At 43.5% G+C, this 19,466-nt stretch overlaps 1 protein-coding gene across 2 annotated transcripts; it reads right to left on the bottom strand.

Annotated features, from left to right (window-relative positions):
- Window positions 1-1,463: 1,463 nt before the first annotated feature.
- LOC143322190 (AP-2 complex subunit alpha-2) lies at window positions 1,464-19,011 on the bottom strand. Of its 2 annotated transcripts, XM_076733241.1 has the most exons (23): window positions 18,810-19,011; window positions 16,015-16,083; window positions 13,303-13,445; window positions 12,942-13,135; window positions 11,102-11,231; window positions 10,531-10,632; window positions 10,339-10,447; window positions 9,558-9,708; window positions 9,038-9,206; window positions 8,118-8,255; window positions 7,852-8,034; window positions 6,950-7,047; window positions 6,467-6,698; window positions 5,749-5,913; window positions 5,387-5,476; window positions 4,575-4,708; window positions 4,250-4,332; window positions 3,983-4,071; window positions 3,579-3,703; window positions 3,381-3,497; window positions 2,994-3,063; window positions 2,720-2,854; window positions 1,464-2,612 (listed from the first exon to the last, which is right to left on the bottom strand). In XM_076733241.1, the coding sequence occupies exons 1-23, from the start codon at window positions 18,874-18,876 to the stop codon at window positions 2,535-2,537; spliced, it is 2,871 nt and encodes a 956-aa protein (XP_076589356.1). In that variant the 5' UTR covers window positions 18,877-19,011; the 3' UTR covers window positions 1,464-2,534. The 2 variants fall into 2 exon arrangements, with proteins under 2 accessions (XP_076589356.1, XP_076589445.1); XM_076733330.1 differs by lacking the exon at window positions 5,387-5,476.
- Between the last annotated feature and the right edge of the window lie 455 nt (window positions 19,012-19,466).

Raw genomic sequence — 19,466 nt, 5'->3', positions numbered from 1 at the left:
AAACGACAGCATTGTTAGATTTCTGCAGTTCAAATGGCGACTGATTGTAAACACTTAGCGTACTGGATACAGCACGGAGGACACAGGCTAGGTCTTCATGTCATGGTTTAGGCCCAATTATCTACAGTATATTTAACACTACCTCATACCCTGTACTCCACCTGAACACTACTTCACAACTATCAAAATCAGTTACTTCGGGCTTTAAATCCAATTTGGTTCAAGCAGAAAGGCTGGTACCTGGTTAAGCCTTCTGTAATTTCATTTTGGTGGCCTTATTTGGACCCTGGTATAGGGTTGGTTCAGCTGAGCAGATGTCTGTTTTCTGTCACAACAGAGGTAAGGTGGCCTACAGTGCACCGGAGGAGAATACTGGACAAAAATATGAAAACAAGACCCAGGCTATGAAACGATACTGCTTTCAGCAAATTCAGAGCAACGTTAGCATTCATTGGGTGTCGTGTTTCCAGCAGTATTCACTCTCCTCTCAGCTCTGTTCAGGTCTTCTCCAAATCTTGAGGAACTATGGAGCTAAAATGCTCCAGCATGTGTTCAGCTTGCTAACTTGGCCTGCTGTTTGGTGCTGGGCAGGTGGGCTTGTCAGAGGCAGCTGCCTGCTGCGTCTGAAAATGACTAATGAGACCAATCAGCTTGAGCCATAAAAGGTTAAGTTGCAGGTGTAAGAGCACGATAAAGACTTTAAAGACGTTAAAAAAGCCCCATCGAGTGAAGAACGCAGATCAGGGTACTAATCTGTCAGCTGTCCCTCTGAGTTACACCTTTGACATGAAACACTGAGCTACTGGACTTTTCCAACAGCGTTACATCCAAAACAGGCTGGAGAGAAGATCAGGGCTTATTGTCCAATGGTCATTTACAGCTGTGCTTTGTTCTACTTTGTCAGCAAATCTGAGATTTCATCCCTTAACATACATGAAAAGACAGAAGGCACAGCGTGACACTGGGCTGGTTGGCCCTCTGGAGCACAGCTCGGACCTTCAGGGCCTGACAAAGGTAAACAAGCTGAAGACCTCCAAAAGGGTCAAGCCCATCGCTTGGAAAGTGATGTCAAATCTTATATTCCACAAGACATGAAGTAAATGGTTATGGGCCCAGAGCCATTGTTAAAACATGGTGTCCATTTGGTAAAATTCCACGTCACAGTAAAGCTTCTCAGGTCCAGATTAATGGACCTCTATTCATGAATCTGGCAAACCCTTTACCACAATGTAAAGACTTATTCTGATTTTCTTTACATTTATTCCTAAATTAATATTACTAATTTAGAGGAATATTTTCGTACATACTCTTGTTTAATTTCTGTCTGAGAGTTACACAAGAGGATCACTAGCACTTTAATATCTGCCTGCTAAATATGAACTATGGCCAGGAGATGGTTATGACTACTTCCTGGCTGGGCACAGACTTCCTGGACTCTTGATGACCCAGTGTAAAACCACCGGTCATATTTACACTGCTTTAATGGTTGTAGAAGATTTAGCTTCAACTCAGCCAGTCTCTATGCTGAACAAGCCACCAAGGATTATGATACGAGTACATTTCATAAAACAGAACATACATTAAGTTATTGAAACACAGAAATATGACCAGTTTGGCAGTGCTTTGTGGGAAAAAACTGCAATCAGGTGAAAGTAGTGTGACAGCGTGGCAGTGCTTCAAACTCAGAATAACACTCTTACTCTATTTCAAGGCTTTCTGTTCCTCACAGTAAGTTACAAAGGTTCACAGGCACAATTGTGTGGAGTATAATATGAATTCATCACCACCAGAAACTGAGATCCACTTGCTACCTAGTGTTCTATATTGAACTTTATGCCATTTTATTTAGGTGTCTGAGTTCTATATGTGAAATTTATGCACAATGTAGCTCAAAAATTCACAAAATGGCAGCAAAGTCTATTTTCTGTTAAAAAAATACCACAATGCAAAGCTTTGCTTTTCCTCCTGAGATGACAGACATGAAGAAGTGGTGAAATAAGTAAGAATTCTGACATCAAGGTCAAAATTCTCTTGTCTAAATCTATTTGATCTACCTCTGTTATCTATTTCTTTATCTAACAAGTGCAAAATGGGCGAGAAGTTCAGGAAAGCTTCCCAGTTCTGTGCAATATTTGTTTGAATCACTACAAGAATAAATGTCTTATAGAAATGCTACCGAACAAATGAATTCATTGTTGAGATCATTGGTATCATAGGTTCAATCCTACAGAGATTTTCAGCTAACTTAATCTTGTGAATGCTTCCTAAGTAACTCTTCAAAGTGTTTGAATAAGGAAGGCAGTACCCGAGCAGCAACAACACACGTTCTGGAGCTGCAGAACCCTCGGCCTCGCTGGACCGTCCGCAGAGAACAAGGTAGGTTTAAAGCAGTGACATATTAGTGAAGCTATGTGTGAAGAATATGTTTCACTTCATTTAGATGTAGAGTAAAAAAAAAAAAAAAAAACACTGTACAAGAAATCGATTCAAACAAAAGACTCGGAGAGCAGAGGTGTAAAAATGCTGGTGCTGGACTAAAACTGTTCAGAGAGGAGATCACACAGTCTCTGAGACACAGAGTCCCTGCTGGTCCGGAGGGTGAGACGGTACATCTGAAGAGAAAACACACACACACACACACACACACACAGTTACACGGGCCATGTGATGGTGCAGGACAGGAATGAGTCTGTGTGTGTGTGTGTGTGTGTGTCTGTACCTGTGCTTGTGTGTTGGGCTCCAGTCTGAGCAGGCAGCCCACCTGAGTGTTCTTGGTGTGAATGACTCCAGCTCCAACAAAGTTTGCTGGGTTAGGATCCACTCCGTCCAACAGAGCCACACCAAAACCTAAGATCTGCAACAGAATTTAGAGAAGAGAAAAGAAAAGCCCCCTTAATGATTATAAAGCATTTATGACAAAAGCATCAAATCACTCATGCAGACTGCCTCCGTGGTGTCCTCACAAACAGCTGCTTCATGTCTACAGATTTTACCTTGGCCTTGGCAACATCTATGTCCATTGGGTGTTTGGCCTTGAAGATGTTCTGAACCTCTTGCTGAGGACTGAGGAGAGAAGCCACAGCAGATAATTACTTATCTCAGGGAGGGGGGCAGGGCAGCAAAACAGGAACATGTCACTACAGAATGCTATCCACTGCAAAAACTGAAACACACACAACCTGTTAAAACCTCATTCTGTTCGGATAATCCAGGAACTTGGAACCAGGTCCAACAGAGTGGCTATCGGAACCCAACAAGGGATGCAACTCAAATTGTTTTTTCAATGAATGACTGAACTGTTTGGTCAACAAAATGAAAGAAGAGGAAGAGTAAAAGCACCACGGGACAGTGGTGCACTGCGGCTGTAAAGGGAGTCTTACGCTCCGAGCTGCTTCCAGCGCTGGAAGAAGTCCTGAGATGTCATCTCTGTGGGCTGAAAAAACTTGTTGAGCATCACTGGGAGTTTCACTGCCATGTTCTGAAGAGTTCCACCGTATCTGTTCACAAACATGAAGCAATCAGCATACAGAGCACAGCATATACAAGAAGACATAAAAAGCATGCATTCGGAAACCAACCTGAACTGGATGTTGAGTACCGGTGCGTCCGTGAAATCTGACACACACTCAATGTTGAGGATCTGCTGGACCTGAGCCCCAGCCTCTATTATGGGGTCTACTGTCTTAGCCTGGACATTCAGCTGTGGAGACAGTGGTCAAGGATTCTATAGATATCTAAATGACACCAACATACATCTCAGCACACCTCCAGCAGCTTTGGAAAGTATTCACAGCCATTCACACGCTGCAGTTTGTCGTGTTGAGACAGCAGACCTGCAGAAATGACCATAACAGCACTGCTCGGGTGGGAAGGTGTAGTTGTACTTGTTGTTTTAGCTACTTGTGTTAGCTGCAGGGCTTCTTAAGGGCTGGAATTGGACAATCAAGTCTGTAACAAGTTACCACGAAGTGGAAAGGATATGAGTCTTGAGCGTGTCGTGGCTGCTCACTGACGAGGAGAAGCTGAGGAACTGGGTGGATGTCTTGTTGCCATAGAATATGTATATGCGACCTGTGGGACAATAGCAGGTAAACTATGTTTGAGTTCTTACTACATAACTACTCACATCTGACCTGTTTCCACTGCATGTACTTGATCATTACTAATCCTATTTTGGAACCTAATTCTTTTCAATATTCTCCAAAAATGCAGAACTCAAGCAGACTGGAGACAAACAGGTGCTGCTCACCCAGGTTCTGCCTGTACTCAGACTTCAGTCCAATCTGCAAGAGCTGGTTCTCATAGATGACGCCGTTGTTCTTACACACAAATCTGGAATTTACAAACACACAATTACAAATTTACAATAACAACTTTTTGTTTCATATGGAACGTTTCAAAAGTTTGCACTTCAATGAGGGGAAAAGCAGGATGCAGTGTTTGAAGAGTTTGATCCAGACTACAGATATTTAGGGGAATGTGGATTACTCTGCAGCGTGTGTAACCATTTGCACATGGTTGTAACTTCTACGTCTCTTCTGATTTCATCAACCAAGCTCACAGCATGGTCCCACCTGGGAAAATGCTCCTCACACACGTCTACGGCTGCAGGCGCTTGGCTGTCAGAAAAGACGTCGACCAGCAGACTGGCTCCTGCTGAAGGGGTGGAGTTTAGACTGAGCAGGTCTGTGAAGGGATGGGCGGAACCCTGAGAGAGAAACACCAGCAAACATCATCTTTAACAGACAGTATCTGCATACAAAGCACATCAAAGAACCCTACTTAAACACGAGGCCACGGTGCCAGGCTGATAATCCCAAAGCAATCCATTTAATTGCCTACTCTTCTCACATTTTGTGTAAGGAAATGTAAACTATAATAACACCACAGCTTTTGTGTGTTGGAGCATTTTGGGCATTTCCCACACTGCTGTCTGAGTCCGTGTCGTGCTGTCAACTTCTCTGAGGTGCTACAGACTGAAGAACGTCACACTGTACAGCCTATGAACGTTGAGATTCTTTCACATAAAGTTAGCTATCAAGCACAATCTAAACTGTCACTTGAAAACTTTCAGCATCATGCTTTTAAAAGTGGGAGCTAGCTAGCGCTGCTTGCTGAGCATTGATTTCCACTAAATGCAACGTTTTGTTCAGGTTTTCTTTCAACAGCTGCTCCAACACATTTAAATGCTGTGTTTGTCCCACATTATAGAGAGAGGTTCGAGCTCGTGTTGGCCATTCTGTGCTTATTCAGTGCTGGGACATTTCCAATAGATCAACTGCATAAAAAACAACACAGAAGACAAGAGTAGCTGCCACTCTGTAGTAAAGAATAATCACGGTACGTAATTCACTATACTGTGTGTCGTTTCTAGCTATGAGTATACCATGGTCCCAGCAGAGAGCATGATGGGACTAGAGGAGGCAGGGCGGGGTCTGTTGGTAGAGACAAGGTCTGCCATCAGTGAAGGAGAAGACTGATGGAGAAAGAAAAGAAGGGACGAAAGAGGGAAAGAAGGATAGGGGTTGAAGAGCAGAGAAGGGAGGAGAAAAGACAAGTGAATGTAGAGGTCAAGGAAATGCTACAAATGGAAGGAAATAAAGGCAATGGCCAAAAGGCTGGAAACCAGTAAAAAGCAATATACAGCAATACACATCATGATATCTGTGTGTGCAGGCTTGATTCATAGCAGATCATTCTGAAACATGCAGATTTGAATGCACAGCGTCACTTGTTGAGAGGAGTTACTTTTTTGGTGGCTTCAGTGTCCTCGCGGTGCTCGGTGCTGCCGTTGACATTCCGCCGGGCGTCATCGATGTCTGGCAGGTGTCCTGGGCCCTTCTTCCTCTTCAGCTTGGCCAGGATTGAAGACTCTCTCTCTGGGAAGGGAGGCATCTCTTCTAAGACTGTGGCCTGAGGAGGGACAGAGGGGACAAGACGATTACTGTAAGGTTTCAGCCCGGGCTGACACAGACAGCACCACTGAGGTCATTCTCAGTTATTTCACAGATGTAGAGCAATCACACAGAGTCAAAATTATTTATGGTTGTCCAAATGAGTGCACTCAAAGGCAGGGAAAGGATGAGAAGGAGGGGGAGATTCAAAAATGGTTCCAATGGGGACAATGATGCCCCATTTCTGAGCGTCTTCTCTTGGTATTTGCAGCATTCAGAGTGACAGAAGTAGCTGTTTGAAGAAAAAAAAAATTCATCTCCAAAAAAGAGCCTGACAGACAAAGTCATGGTCACAACACGGAATGATGGCTTACATAGGCGGCACAAAGCAACCAAGTGACTGAAGTAGAAGAACCAAAACTACAACAACTCACGACATGAAATGACCCCCTGAATGGTGTTTTCTATCCACCTGAACCCTGAATCACGTCACAATTCCCACTGTGATCTGTGTCTGCACAGCTTTGAAAGCTTGAGTGTGTGAGACTGACACACCTGCATAATTCACTAACCAGTATGTCGGTGCTGGCGATGCAGCTGAGCCTCAGGTACTCAACAGCTCTCTGCTGAAGCTCCACGTCAGCGTTGCGGAGCTGGCTGTCTGAGCGCAAGACATCTTGGATCGTGGCCTTCACTTCTGGAAACAAGTTAATGAACTTGATGTAGGCTGACAGCAACAGCGCCCGGGTGGGCACAGAGCACAGATGGAACTTGGAGTGTAGAAGGTTGAACTGGACCAGAGGGCTGAAGGAGAAGATGACACAGAGCAGCAACAGTAAGAGCTTCTAACACTCCGGTCAACTCTAGACTGAACCAAGCCCACTGTTGAATTTTCAAATGTCACTTTACAGTGCAGTCAGCATTGCTAAGTGTCTGCATCGCTGAACACTGCTTGACACAAGTGAGAAGAATATTCTCCTTTTGTTTTTGTAAGCCTTCAGCTGAAACTCAGACAAAAATGATACAATTCTCAAAGCAGTGGATGCCATCTGTACCTGGAGCGTGAGTCCCCAGCAATTAGGTTCCCAAACTCTCCTAGGATGTAGCCCCCGACCTTAACCAGGTTCTCATGGCAGGCAGGAGCCTGGAGTGCCTGCAAGTGTTCACAAAGCATGACAGCAGTGGGTTACAACAACATGGAAGAAACCACACACTATCTACTGTCACATTTTGGATGGAACAGGTGGGAACCACCCAGCCAACAACAATCCCTCACTGGGTTCCCACTGTGTAAACTCCTTGAGGATGTCTTGGGGGAACGTGTAACCAGGCCAAAGGGTCTGTTTTGACTGTTTTTGGTGCTTTGTGAAGCACCATGTTTAGAATAGTTGTACATTATGAAAGAAATGCAAACAACTTTACGGATGGATTCTATAAAATTCAATAATGAGTCACTCGGTCCTTGTGTGCTTCAAGTGTTTTTAGCAGAACAAGGGGACAGCTGTGTGTGGCATTCTGTTGCATCCAGAGCAAAGAAAGTAATGGAAATCGCTGTATTTAGCCTGATTTAAAAATGCCTGAAACAGCTGTGGACATTCATACTTGCTGCACTGAACAGTACAGTGTGTTAGTCTGTGTACCCGTCGAGGGACCGGACAAAGAGACGCCTGTTCTTAAATGTGCACCTAAAAGAGAGACAACAAAAGGCCCATGTGAGGCCGGAGACGGGTGCTGACATGGACCTGCCATTTTTCACCCATGTGACTGAGCTCATACATGGATTCCCCAATAGTATAACAAGTTCAAGCCAATTTCCACTTTGCTCACATTTAGTCCTCTTGGTGCATACATGAAAATGTTTACTAGGAAATGTACGTAATAACCCTGATGAGGCAGATGCTGAGGGTGCACACTGACAGCCAAGCTGATCTGTGATGGCATAAATCTTCATGCCTACCTCAAACACGGTCTTGGCAGCATAGCCTTGGACATCATCTCGGTTTATGACAATCTGGATGACACGATACCACACCTCCTCACTGACATAGTCGCCAGCGATGCGGATTAGGTTGAGGATGGTGTCCACGTACCAGGTGTAGTCCACAGCGTATTTTTCTGCCAGGATAGCCACCTTGAGCACCTGAGGAAAAGAAGCAGTCAGCTGAGCGGGAGAGCAGCACACAGAGGAACTAAATGCCGTACAGGCTTGTACTGATGACCCACTATCTCCTCTCTGATTGAGTAGTCAGCAGTCTCCAGGTAGCTCAGCATCTCTGCAACAATCTGCTTGGCGTTGCTGCGGTCACACATGGCATAGAGCAGATCAACAGCCCGCTGGCGAACGCTCACATCTCGCTCTGTCTGTATAGAAAACCAAATAAACATGTGTGAGTGCATGAAGTGACAAATGTCAGACAGATTTTATCAGCTGTATCAACTACGTAAACTCCACTGTTAGACAGACACTGATAGACGGCAGTGCTTAGGGGAAGGCCATGGAATGTACCCAACTTGGACCACGACTGTTCAGGAGAGGAAGAGAGGAAGGAAGAGAGGAGTGTGCCAGAATCTACAAAGACAGACATAACCATGCTCTCTTTAATGGCCGCTAATGTGCCGTCTTCATGGAATAAGATGGAGGAACTGACAGGAGGTGCACAGGTCCTGTTGGAGGTCAGGAACACCTGCATCTTTGCCTATACGTTTGTATAGGTCGTTTTTAATAAACCACTTGTTTGTAACCAGTGCCAGCACCGGACCCCACCCCCATCTCCAGTCTTGAAGTACATGTGCCATTTCATGGAGTCTTTGACAGTGTATTAGATTATTATCAGAGTTAATCATATACACACAGATATCTTCAGCAATAATGGCCATTAAAAGAGCAGAACTTATGGCTAGCCAAATTCTAACCACCATGCTGACTAGCTAAACAGACCGCAAGCTTCTGGCAGAGCAGCAGTCATCTTCAGAGATGTATTCAGCTACAACTTCACCGCTTGATTCCAGTAAATCCAGTCTTTTAAATATCACATGGAGGAGTAACCACCTGGTTCTGAAAAAAATGATCTAAGTCGTTCACATCATTTTCACACCAACCTGAGAAGCTTATCAAAGGCACACACAACTGCTGAAGGACTCACCTTTAGAGCGTTGATCACAGTTTCTATATGCGTCTTTACTGTCTCATGAGAAAACTCAGAGCTGGCCAGTGTGCACATGCTCTCCAAAGCCAAATATCGGAGGTTGGTTTCCCTGTGCTGCAGAAACTGGCCTAGCTGGTTGCAGGCTCGTACCAACAGGGTGGGCTCACTGAGAGAAAAGATACAACAACTGGATGTAGTGTCCAAATGTCAATGCACATTCAGCATCTAAAAACTTTCAAGTAGTTCACAGGGAAGTGAAGTAATGATAGCAAGGTTTGCCCTGTGGCACTGATGTGAAGTGCAAAGATAAAGCATAACCTGGTGTTTTTAATGCAGTGCGAACAGTCTGGTGTCTGCTACAGAGGGACTGAAAGCTAACATCTAATATCACATGCTGCTGACTGATGGTAAAATTCTCTAGAAAATTCACCAAAATTAGCTGGTTTTCCTTTTCCAGAACACACCTCTGTAATTCCATGATTCGACAGCAATTCAGTGACCAGCAGAAGAGACTAACCTGTCATGGTGGATAATAAGGGAGATGGCTTCAAACAGCACGGCATTCTTTGCGTTGGAGTGCTGAACCTTCTTGGACTTGGGCGGCTCCTGGGCTTTATTGAGGATGGTCTCCAGACACTCTGTGAGACGACTTCGCAGCGCTGCATCCTCTGCAACAACAAAGGCTGTGATCTGAACGCCTGTGCTTTAACTCATGTCAACATCATTACTTCTGCAGACTATTACCACAGGGACTTCATTATATCTCTGTTATATTAATAGAGTCAGTCAGACTTCAACAGGAAGCACATGTTGTTGACTTTAAGCTGGATGTCAAAGTAACAGACAATGTTTTTGCTGCCTCATAATCAAAAAGAGTGAGATAAAGTAATCACATCAAGGCTCTTTGCTTAAGGTTTTTCTGAGTTTAAATGTTTCTGCTTTCAGTCTAACGGTCATACTGGATGAAAGGTAATGGGATTACCATAGTCAACAGTTATACCCAGAGCAAATTTGCTGAAAATGTGGCCATTAATTACCTTATGAACAAAGCTGATAATTTGACCTGGTAGTAGAATAAGGGGTAAAACACCAGAAATGACAAAAAGTGGAATAACTTAATCAGGAAAGATCATGCAGGGACCATGAATACGACTCGATGTTCAGAGTAGTGAATGTTCAAAACTTTGTTCTATAAGCACACACAGTGATGAAGTTCTGCTCATCACTTAACAGGTGATGGGTCTGTACTTTTCTACAGTGGATCATAATTTCTCCAGAAAAACACGACCGTGCTGTACCAGGTGGAGGGTAGCACTGTAGCAGGCGCAGCAGTTTGACAGACAACCACGGTGCAGCCACAAAGTAGTATGTATAGTCCTGTAGGTCGATGGATGCGGAAGTCACGATCTGGTCAAGCAAGAACAAGACGACACATCAACAGACTTGATCTTTGACCTCAGTGCGATATAATGTGACAGAAAGATACCCACTCTACTGAGCCTGGCCACAGCCAGCGAGATGGAGGTTTTGAAGTCGTCAGGACTCTTCTGGGCCAGAGTGGTAATAAGGCTGGTGGCTGCTGTTACCACTCCCTGGAGACAGACAAACACACCTTTATACAAGAAATACAGACCAGCTGACACAGTATTTCATCAGCCTGGGCCTCTTTCAGGTGCACAGACACAGGAGTGAGTGAGTGAGTGAGTGGGCCGTACAAAGCAGATGCTGCATTTAAAATCCATTCGACTCACTAACTCTACACAGCATGTGCAGCATACCAGTTGTCAGTGTTTATGTTTTAGCAGCTTGTATATCAAAAAATGCACACTTTACCATTTTATACTAACAGGAAATGATACAATATGTGCAACATCAGATATCAATGATACTATTGTTTTTTCCAGCTGTAAGCAACATTTCCTTTGTGCACTGCATTGTGGGAGAATAGTGTGTATTGACAGCACACTCTGAAATGGACCATATTCAGTGTGCATACTGTCTGCTTTGAGCATACTATTTATCAGTATGTAGTATGGAACTGGGGCACAGGTACTGTCTTACCAGGTGCTGGTCATTGAGCAGATGGACCACTCGTGCCGTCCATTCACCCATGGGCACCAGGTCAGCAGACGTCCTGTTGAGTCGCAGCAGACACAGAGCTGCACTCTGCTTCACGCTGTCCATGGTGTCCCTGATAGAGACATGTACAGGACAGCTTCACTCATCATAATCCAGCACATGCAGTCAACAAGTGGTCGCTGTCACAGTTTCACAGACTTCAGTCCTGGTTAATTAGGCGACACCTGTGGTTACTAGTAGCAACAGTAAGTGCATTTCAGCAGTACAGAGTCCTTGAGCAGCTGCTCTGTCAGAAAGGCCACAGCTCTGTTTAAGATCTCAACAAAGACAAAAACGCTAAAACGCTTTCCACAGCAGAGCGAACGCACTTTGTGGCTGGACAACACTTTCTAAACCAATCACTATATGGATATTTTTCCAATACTATATATGTAACTCCAAATAACAAATATATGCAAATTCACAAAATTATCAAAATATGATGATCAAACTGTTTAATGCAATGAATTGGTAGAACGCAGTACATGAAACAAAAGCCTTTACACGCCTACACATCAGCTCTTAACTTTGAAATTTATAGAAATGCCCAAAATGAAAGTAATGTTATAAAACAATATTATTCCACAGTGGGAAATAATCAGTAGTGTGCTCTTTTCTTTGGAGCTGCAGTGAGCAGTACATGACATCATTTAATAATGTAGCCCTGCTTGCAAACAAAGTCTGTTAATCTTCATCCTAATCCAGGTGACCATGTGATACATGCTGCGATCAGATGACCGCACCACATCTGGACATCACAAGAATTCCAGATCATAAATGACATATTTCACATCAATAGATTGATCAAACTAAAACAAAATCACTGCTTTGTGTAACCGGATCACCACTTCTGCTGAACTGTTGATCATCTCAACTAATCTCAATCACAGACTAGGTAGAAATAAAGGCGCAGTTCCAACTCAGATTGGAAAAATGATTAGAACCAGATAACCTGACATCCAACTCGACAATAGACCGCATCTCATAGACGAGGAACTCTGACAGGCTGTAATCATGTGATGTCACTCGCAACACAAGGTCAGAAAATAAGGACTCATTGTGACGACATGTAACTACACGGGTCTCTCTCTCTATCCCTCTCTCTCTCTCTCTCTCTCTCTCTCTCTATCCCTAGTTTAGCATCATTGGTAAATAATTACTGCCTGCTACTATCTGAATCCTGTTGCATTGAGAGAAAAATCGCACGCATCATGTCAAAAGTTAAGACCGTTCATTAAGAAAAATAACAATATCAAGTCTTTTCAGGACATTTAAATAATGCAGTGTAAAAATCAAATTGAAGGCCTTCTCAGACTTTTTAGGGAAGTGAGTATACCCTGCTCTTACACAACAATAGGAAAGCTATCAGCAAACCGGGAGGCATGTTGAAATACATGCATAAATGGTTTCCTGTCAATCGCATGTGACAGCAATTTGAATCCCATGCAGCATTAGCAGATTTCACCACTTACAACGAAAACTACACTACTAAACTACATAAGAGGCAATGACAAAACAGCCATGACAGACAGCGAACAGCTATTGCAGAACAAATATCAACGGAAATTGGGTATGAAATTATGAAATTCTAAAGGATTATACCGTTAAGTCAAAAATGTCAGCGTGTGTAATTGCTTTTGCTGCAAAAACCAACAATTCATGCAGGAAATTACTTATTTTGACAAATGCTCATCAAACGTAACCAAGGTATTGAGTGACAGTAAGCACTTAGTTTAACTTAGAGGCAGTTCAAATCTGTCTGCATTAAGGTTTATGTACAAACCCTGCCACCAGGATCCTGGGAATATCAGAAGCAAAGGCCTCAGCCATCTCTCTGCTGCCCACATTAGCAATGCAGTGCAGGGCCAGGTTCATGAAGGTCGGGTTGCGGCTGGCCAGGTCATTCTTAATGCCATTGTTGATTAGACGGATGAGGTCGCTGTTAGAGTTCACCAGAACTGAGATAAAGAGGTAACCCTGAAAGGGACAAGGCAAAATGTTTTCAGTGCAATTCCACCATATAAAGGACAAACAATGTATGTCAAGTTATCTGTACACTCCTTAATCCCCACACCTTCACACAGGTGCATTCACATGATAAAAGATCCACTTCACACACTGAATGAACATGAGGACAAACTTACTATCTGTTTCTCTGTGTACTTGTTGGAGCTGAGGAGGTTGACAGCCTCCATGTGTCCAAAGTCGATATCATGGCCCAGAAGAAAGATAAAGAGCAGCTTGCAGACATACTTTTTTTTACTGTAGCCATCGAGGGCCTTGTCTCCTATTCACACACACACAAATACACACACACACACACACACACACACACACACACACACACACACAAACACAAAAGGCATTGAACGTTTACATGATGTAACAAATGAAGCGATTTCATTGGTCTGCCATTGCCCCATGAGTAAGATGGGCAATAAATTCATCTTCAGTCATTTCATACCAAACTGGTGAGTAATGGAGGAAAAGGCAGGGTGGAATTCAACTGATCCCAATTTTCATAACCCCAAAGAATCCACAGGTGAACCGAAACAAGAGTCGATTCAGAGTCGGCGATTCAGGCCAGCATCAGAATTTGAATTTGTCACATGCTTGTGGTTCATGCTTCATCTCATCCATATTTTTTATAAATAGTGAATGTCATTACTGATCTTCTGTGTCTTGTATCGTCTTGGTTAGACAGTACGATTTGGTAGATGCTGGATGCATGTTAACCTAGCTTTGCAACAGTAATTAACAAGTATATTTGACGAACTTGTTTCTTTATGTAATCTAATTAATTTATGCTCACTCATTTCATTTTAACTCAGTCTTGATTGCATTTTGCAGTCATTTATAGTCGTGCTAGTTTCCCTCCTCTCTGCCATGTTGACAGTTTGCATAACCTGATCGATATTCGTATACATTTTTTTAAGTGCCTGCAGATCCAATCGCCACATAAGCATAATGTCAGTGATCATCTACTAGTACCCCGCGGGCCACATCCAGCCCACTTGTTCCACAGAATCAGATTACTGTGCAACTCCATCCTCTCTGCTCTGTGGACCCACCATCAAACCGCTCAGCTCCAGGCTGTCCATTCCCTGGAGCTGACAGCAGCGCACTGGCCGGACTGCAGGAGGTAACTCCAGAGTTGTCCAAGAATCTCAGTTTGTCTATTCAACGCAGGAGGCTTTATTTTTGTTGACCAACTGTTGCACTGAGCCTCAAGGTGAGTATTTTTGTTTGCTTCCTGGGATCCTGATGAGCATTTTTTGTTGATATAAGGACTCATTCATTGGTTGTTGGACTGTGGGTTTTGTATTGAGCACTGACTAGCTCCTTGGTGGATGCCTGAGATCATTTTTAAGCATCTAGTGATCATTATGGATTTTCAATAAGAGTCCATTCACACTGATAAAGGATTTGTTAGAATGGCAAAATATTCATCAATAATACACTAGTAAGGCCTAAATAAATATAATATTTTTTTGTTAGAGAGTATGGCCCCACAGCTTGGAAAAATTCTAGCTCTTGGACAAATGCAGCTGAGGTGTAAATGTAATTGTGTTGATTGATTAAACTCATGCACTAAGTAGCATGCAAGAGACCATTCCACCTTAATGTCAGTTGAATTCTTGGAAGGACTTGACTATGGTCAGCTTTTTATGCCCTTACTTTTCAATTATGCCCAGGACGTGCATGTAACCAGAGCTGTAGAGACTGCTGCTGAAGCTCCACTAAATTGTTGTTGAACACCACCTGAAACCTCCTCCCCCCATACTTTTCCAGTGTTAGATTTGGTGTGGCAATGGCTGACAATTTTTATAATTTTCAGAATTTATGCACAAGGACAAGGACAAAGGAAAACACTCACCACCAAAGTCATTGGTCAAACCTTGATTTAATGCAGGGAGAGGACAGCACATGGGGAACATGCTACAATGAACATAGGCCTGTATGCTGAGCACTATGGGAAGAGAGGGCAGCTTCATTCTGGAGCAAACTAATTATAGGCAGTGAGGAACAGGTGGCAGGAGAAACAACACCAACAGGAGATTAACAGGAGACTTGTCCACACATACAGATATTTCTCCCCTCAGTTTAAAAAAGAATAAAATTTGCTTTATAATACCTCTGTTCAAACAGGAACGCAAACATGATTCCAAATGCTCAAACAAGCATTTGAGGCTAGTTGGTGGCAATAAAGTCTCTGTCAACCATAGGTCAAACACCAGAGAAGAACGTTCAGAGCACTGACAGTGAGCTTATTATTTTTAAATAAAATAATCTATAACCATAGAACACCACTGAGCTAAGCTGTAAACTTGTAATCAGACCTAGCAGTGCTAACCAAACAGAGAGGAAGCAGTAGTTGTTGTTTCAGGCACATGCTCTTTACACAAAACAACAATGGGCATGTGCAGATTGAGATGAAGACATTATCACAACCTGCTCTTCAGAAGGCCTTCTAAATAGTTTTAGTGACCTAAGAGGCTGTTTGCATGTGTGACAGAGGGAAAAGATGCCAAAATGCAGGGGAAAATATATCCGTAAACAAGTGGACAAGACCTGAAGCAGACACATTCGCAGTGAGGTGTGTGAGCCTTTAACAGTGCAGGCACAGCAACAGCCCTCGAAAAACTGAGAAGAAAGCAAAAAGGGGGGCAAAGCCAAGACAGTCACAGGGTGAGTTAGCAGAGTGGATTAACAGCAACGGGCAAACTTGTGTCATGAAAGGCAAATCCAATCCCAAAACACATCAGGGGTTACAAGTCAGTGTTTTGGGGCCCTCCATTTCAACACGCTGCCTCCTCCCCGAAGTTCAGCCCGGTTAGTCAGAATTGTTCACCTACCTTTAAATTTGGAACGGATATTGGCCAGTTCTTTGTTTATCCTCTTAATTTCAGCCTCTTTACTTTTACCTGCAAATAGAAGAAGATATTTTGTACGTTACGCTGTGCTGTGACCACTCGTGAAGCTGAACAAACCATCCTTCAGTTTACACTGCTCTGCTCCTTTTCCACGAGCTGAGAGGAACTAACTACAGTTTCCATGTTCATTATACTCGAGAAATGTCAATGCACCGTTGGAGCTTCATGATACAGAGACATATTATCCATACTCAGTGGCCACTTTATTAGGCACGCCTTTCTTGTGCTGGGTAGAACACCCTGTTTCCACCAGAACAACCTGAACTGTTCATTCTGGCTATCGTGCTTAATTCAGATTCAACAGGGTTGCTGCAATATTACACCACCAGCCTGAATTGGAGACACAAGGCAGGCTGGATCCATGGATTTAGGTTGTTTCTACCAAATTCAGGCCCTAACGTGTGCATGTTGCAGCAGAAATGGAGACTCAACAGTATTTCAGATGTTCTACTGAGCCCGTTGGTGAGCCTGTGCCCACTGCAGCCTCAGTTTCCTGTTCTCAGCTGACAGGAGGGAGACCTGCTGTGGGTTTGTGCTGCTGCAGCCCATCTGCTTCATGGTTCCATGTGTAGTGCAATGCTTTTCTTCTTAGCACTACTGTAAGGCTTGGCTGTTTGAGTTACTGGCACATTCCTATGAGCTTGAATCAGTCTGGCCATTCTCCTCTGACCTCTCTCAATAACAAGGCGTTGTCACCCACAGAGGAGCTGCTCAATGGATGTTTTTTGTTTTTCACACCATTTTCTGTAAACTGAAATCCCCCGACACTGAATTACTGAAACTACACCTCTTTTGCACCAAAACACATTGCATTCACCAAAGAAAAACATTTGAGACTTTTCCTACGATTATGACATCTGCATCTTGCTTTTAAGAGATCAGTATCCTATTACTCTGAGATCTTTATCACATCATTCAAAAAAAACTGCAACAGCTTTGAAGCTTTGTGTGAGAATATGGTCTCATAATTCTGATAACTATATCTGCAATTATGAATGTAGGTATAGGAACCGTGAGAGAATCTGAGTGCATGTGCATGCAACAACCTCTTCAGTAGATCATCAGCACATCAGCATTAAGTGACAGAAAATACCCCTGGTGACTAAACCCTGTAGGATTCCACTGAAATAGAGCTGTGAAATGACCTGCAGTAGCTGGGACTGATGGACTGACAACAAGTCAATCAGTGTGAGTTTCATGCAGTTGTGACTGGATGTTCCCAACAAATCACAATGCCTGAGCACTGCTGACATAGACATGTCAGTCATATTAGACTACAGGCTTGTTTGAGATGAGTTGCAACTTGCCCTGAAAGCAGAAAAGATTAGTGAATGCAGCCACGAGAGGTATCAAAAAGAGTGCCTGAGGTCAAACAGCTCGGAGGTGGCTTGACTCTATTTGGGGGGGTATTTATGGAGAATGCACAAAGGTGTTAAATTGGTAATTTGAGAAATTGACTCATTAAATACATTTGTTACTGCTCACGTTTATGTGGATATTGAATGACGAAGAAAAAATGATAATGGAAGCACTGTCTGTGCTGATCGGGCTCATCTCAAACAAGCTTACTGACATCAGTACCTTCCAAAATCTCAAATCAAGACAGAAAGCATCATCTCGCCCAATCGTGTTGGTCTTTCTCACAAACGCCAGGGAAAGACATCGTTAATACAACATGTCTCTTTTCTCATAACTGTCAAATACAGACCATGTAATTACAAGGCATTTATACAACAACTACAGCAATGCTCAGTCCTAATTACAATATTACAAGTTATAATTATGGGATGTGAAAGTCAACTCATAATAATCCCTGAATTAGTTTTCCTCTGACGAGTGCAACGTGTCTCCATACGTTTCCCACTCTGACACAGACAGTGTAAAACCTCTCCAAGTCACATTTTCAGCACAGTTGCTAAATGCTCAATAAACACTTGCACTGATCAATTTAGTACCTTTATTTGACCATATTTACAGTGTATATACTATAACAGGGCAGAAGGAAAAGCAAAAGGGAGAAGAGAAATGTGAGGCAACTTGTTTGGTAACAGTTCCGCTCTGTAAAAACACTTGAATGCACAGCGAATATGAGGTGTGTGTGTGTGTGTGTGTGTGTGTGTGTGTGTGTGGACTCTATAATTATGAATGATTGGTCTTAACCTGAGCATTTCCTCTAAAAGGTCTCCTGCTGGACTCTTGGGGTCCCTCTGGGCGCTTTCTGAGGCCCCTTTAGGTTTCTGCTCTGTGTCAGACGCAGAGCTGCTCATCACGTCAGCTGTGCGCGTCCTTTTCACGTTAACTTACCTGAAATATTCTTAACAAAGTCGAATGACATTGCCAGTTCTACCGTTTCACAAAAAAGACAACTGTCTACATCTATGGCAGAAAACTATTTGAAAACCACAAATTCCACACAAAGTTGAGCGTGTTCACAGATAAAACAGCAGTTTGTCATTATCTCCAGTTAGCGGTGAGGTCCACGCCCTTTGACGTGACGTTAGCATCTGGAAGCTAGCTAACGTAGCTGGCGTAGAGCAGCCAGCTGAGCCGCTGTCTAAACACACTTCAATACTACAAACTTGCTAAAAATGTGAGTAGTGAGAGCAAAGGAGACGCGTCTGAGCCGTCACATTGCGACTGCTTGTTGACGCGACACCGGCGAACAAGCTTGCTGCTCGCCGAACCAAGAACTGTGTGAATGTGATAAACAAACTTACAGTTCCTGATGTCAGAGATGAAGACGGCCAGGCCACGCATCCCGTCCCCTTTAGAGACCGCAGGCATCTTGTTTACGCTCTGTTAACGTCACGTTGTCTTCTCTGTCTTTAAAAAAAGCCCAACTACACAGGGTAACTTTGTCCCAAAGTTTGCTAACCAGCTAGCAAGCGCTGTGTAGTCCAGGGCGCCCCGATAAATGACGGAGACAGGAACCAGACAGACTGTGGCTGCGTTCCATTCATCTCGAGCTGCAGCTACGACCCACAGCGGGGCTGCGTTCCATACATGTGGAGTTTCACAACAACAACAGCGGCGGCTCTCCCTCAGGTGGATCAGCTGAATGAAGCATGGATCTGCGTCGCAGGTGTTAAAATCTACGACCACAAGTAGTCGATGTTAGATGCTGTACAGCCGTAATGTGCGCAGCGATCAATAAACACCCGGAAAAGTCAGTGACTGGACACAAACACACTGCAAGAGCAACCAAAACACAAGAGATACACTGGCTTTCAGTGTATCTCTTGTGTTTGGTAACATAGGTTCACATTCTAACCTATGTGAATGTGGTTAGAAACCAACCACAACTATGTCACTGTGCATGCAGAGTCTACATGCACATTCACACTAGATCCAGTCCATCAAATGAAAGAAAGTTA

This window comes from Chaetodon auriga, chromosome 1 (genome assembly GCF_051107435.1).
Source record: "Chaetodon auriga isolate fChaAug3 chromosome 1, fChaAug3.hap1, whole genome shotgun sequence".
Classification (NCBI taxonomy): Eukaryota; Metazoa; Chordata; class Actinopteri; order Chaetodontiformes; family Chaetodontidae; genus Chaetodon; species Chaetodon auriga.
This window is presented reverse-complemented; position numbering and strand designations above follow the sequence as displayed.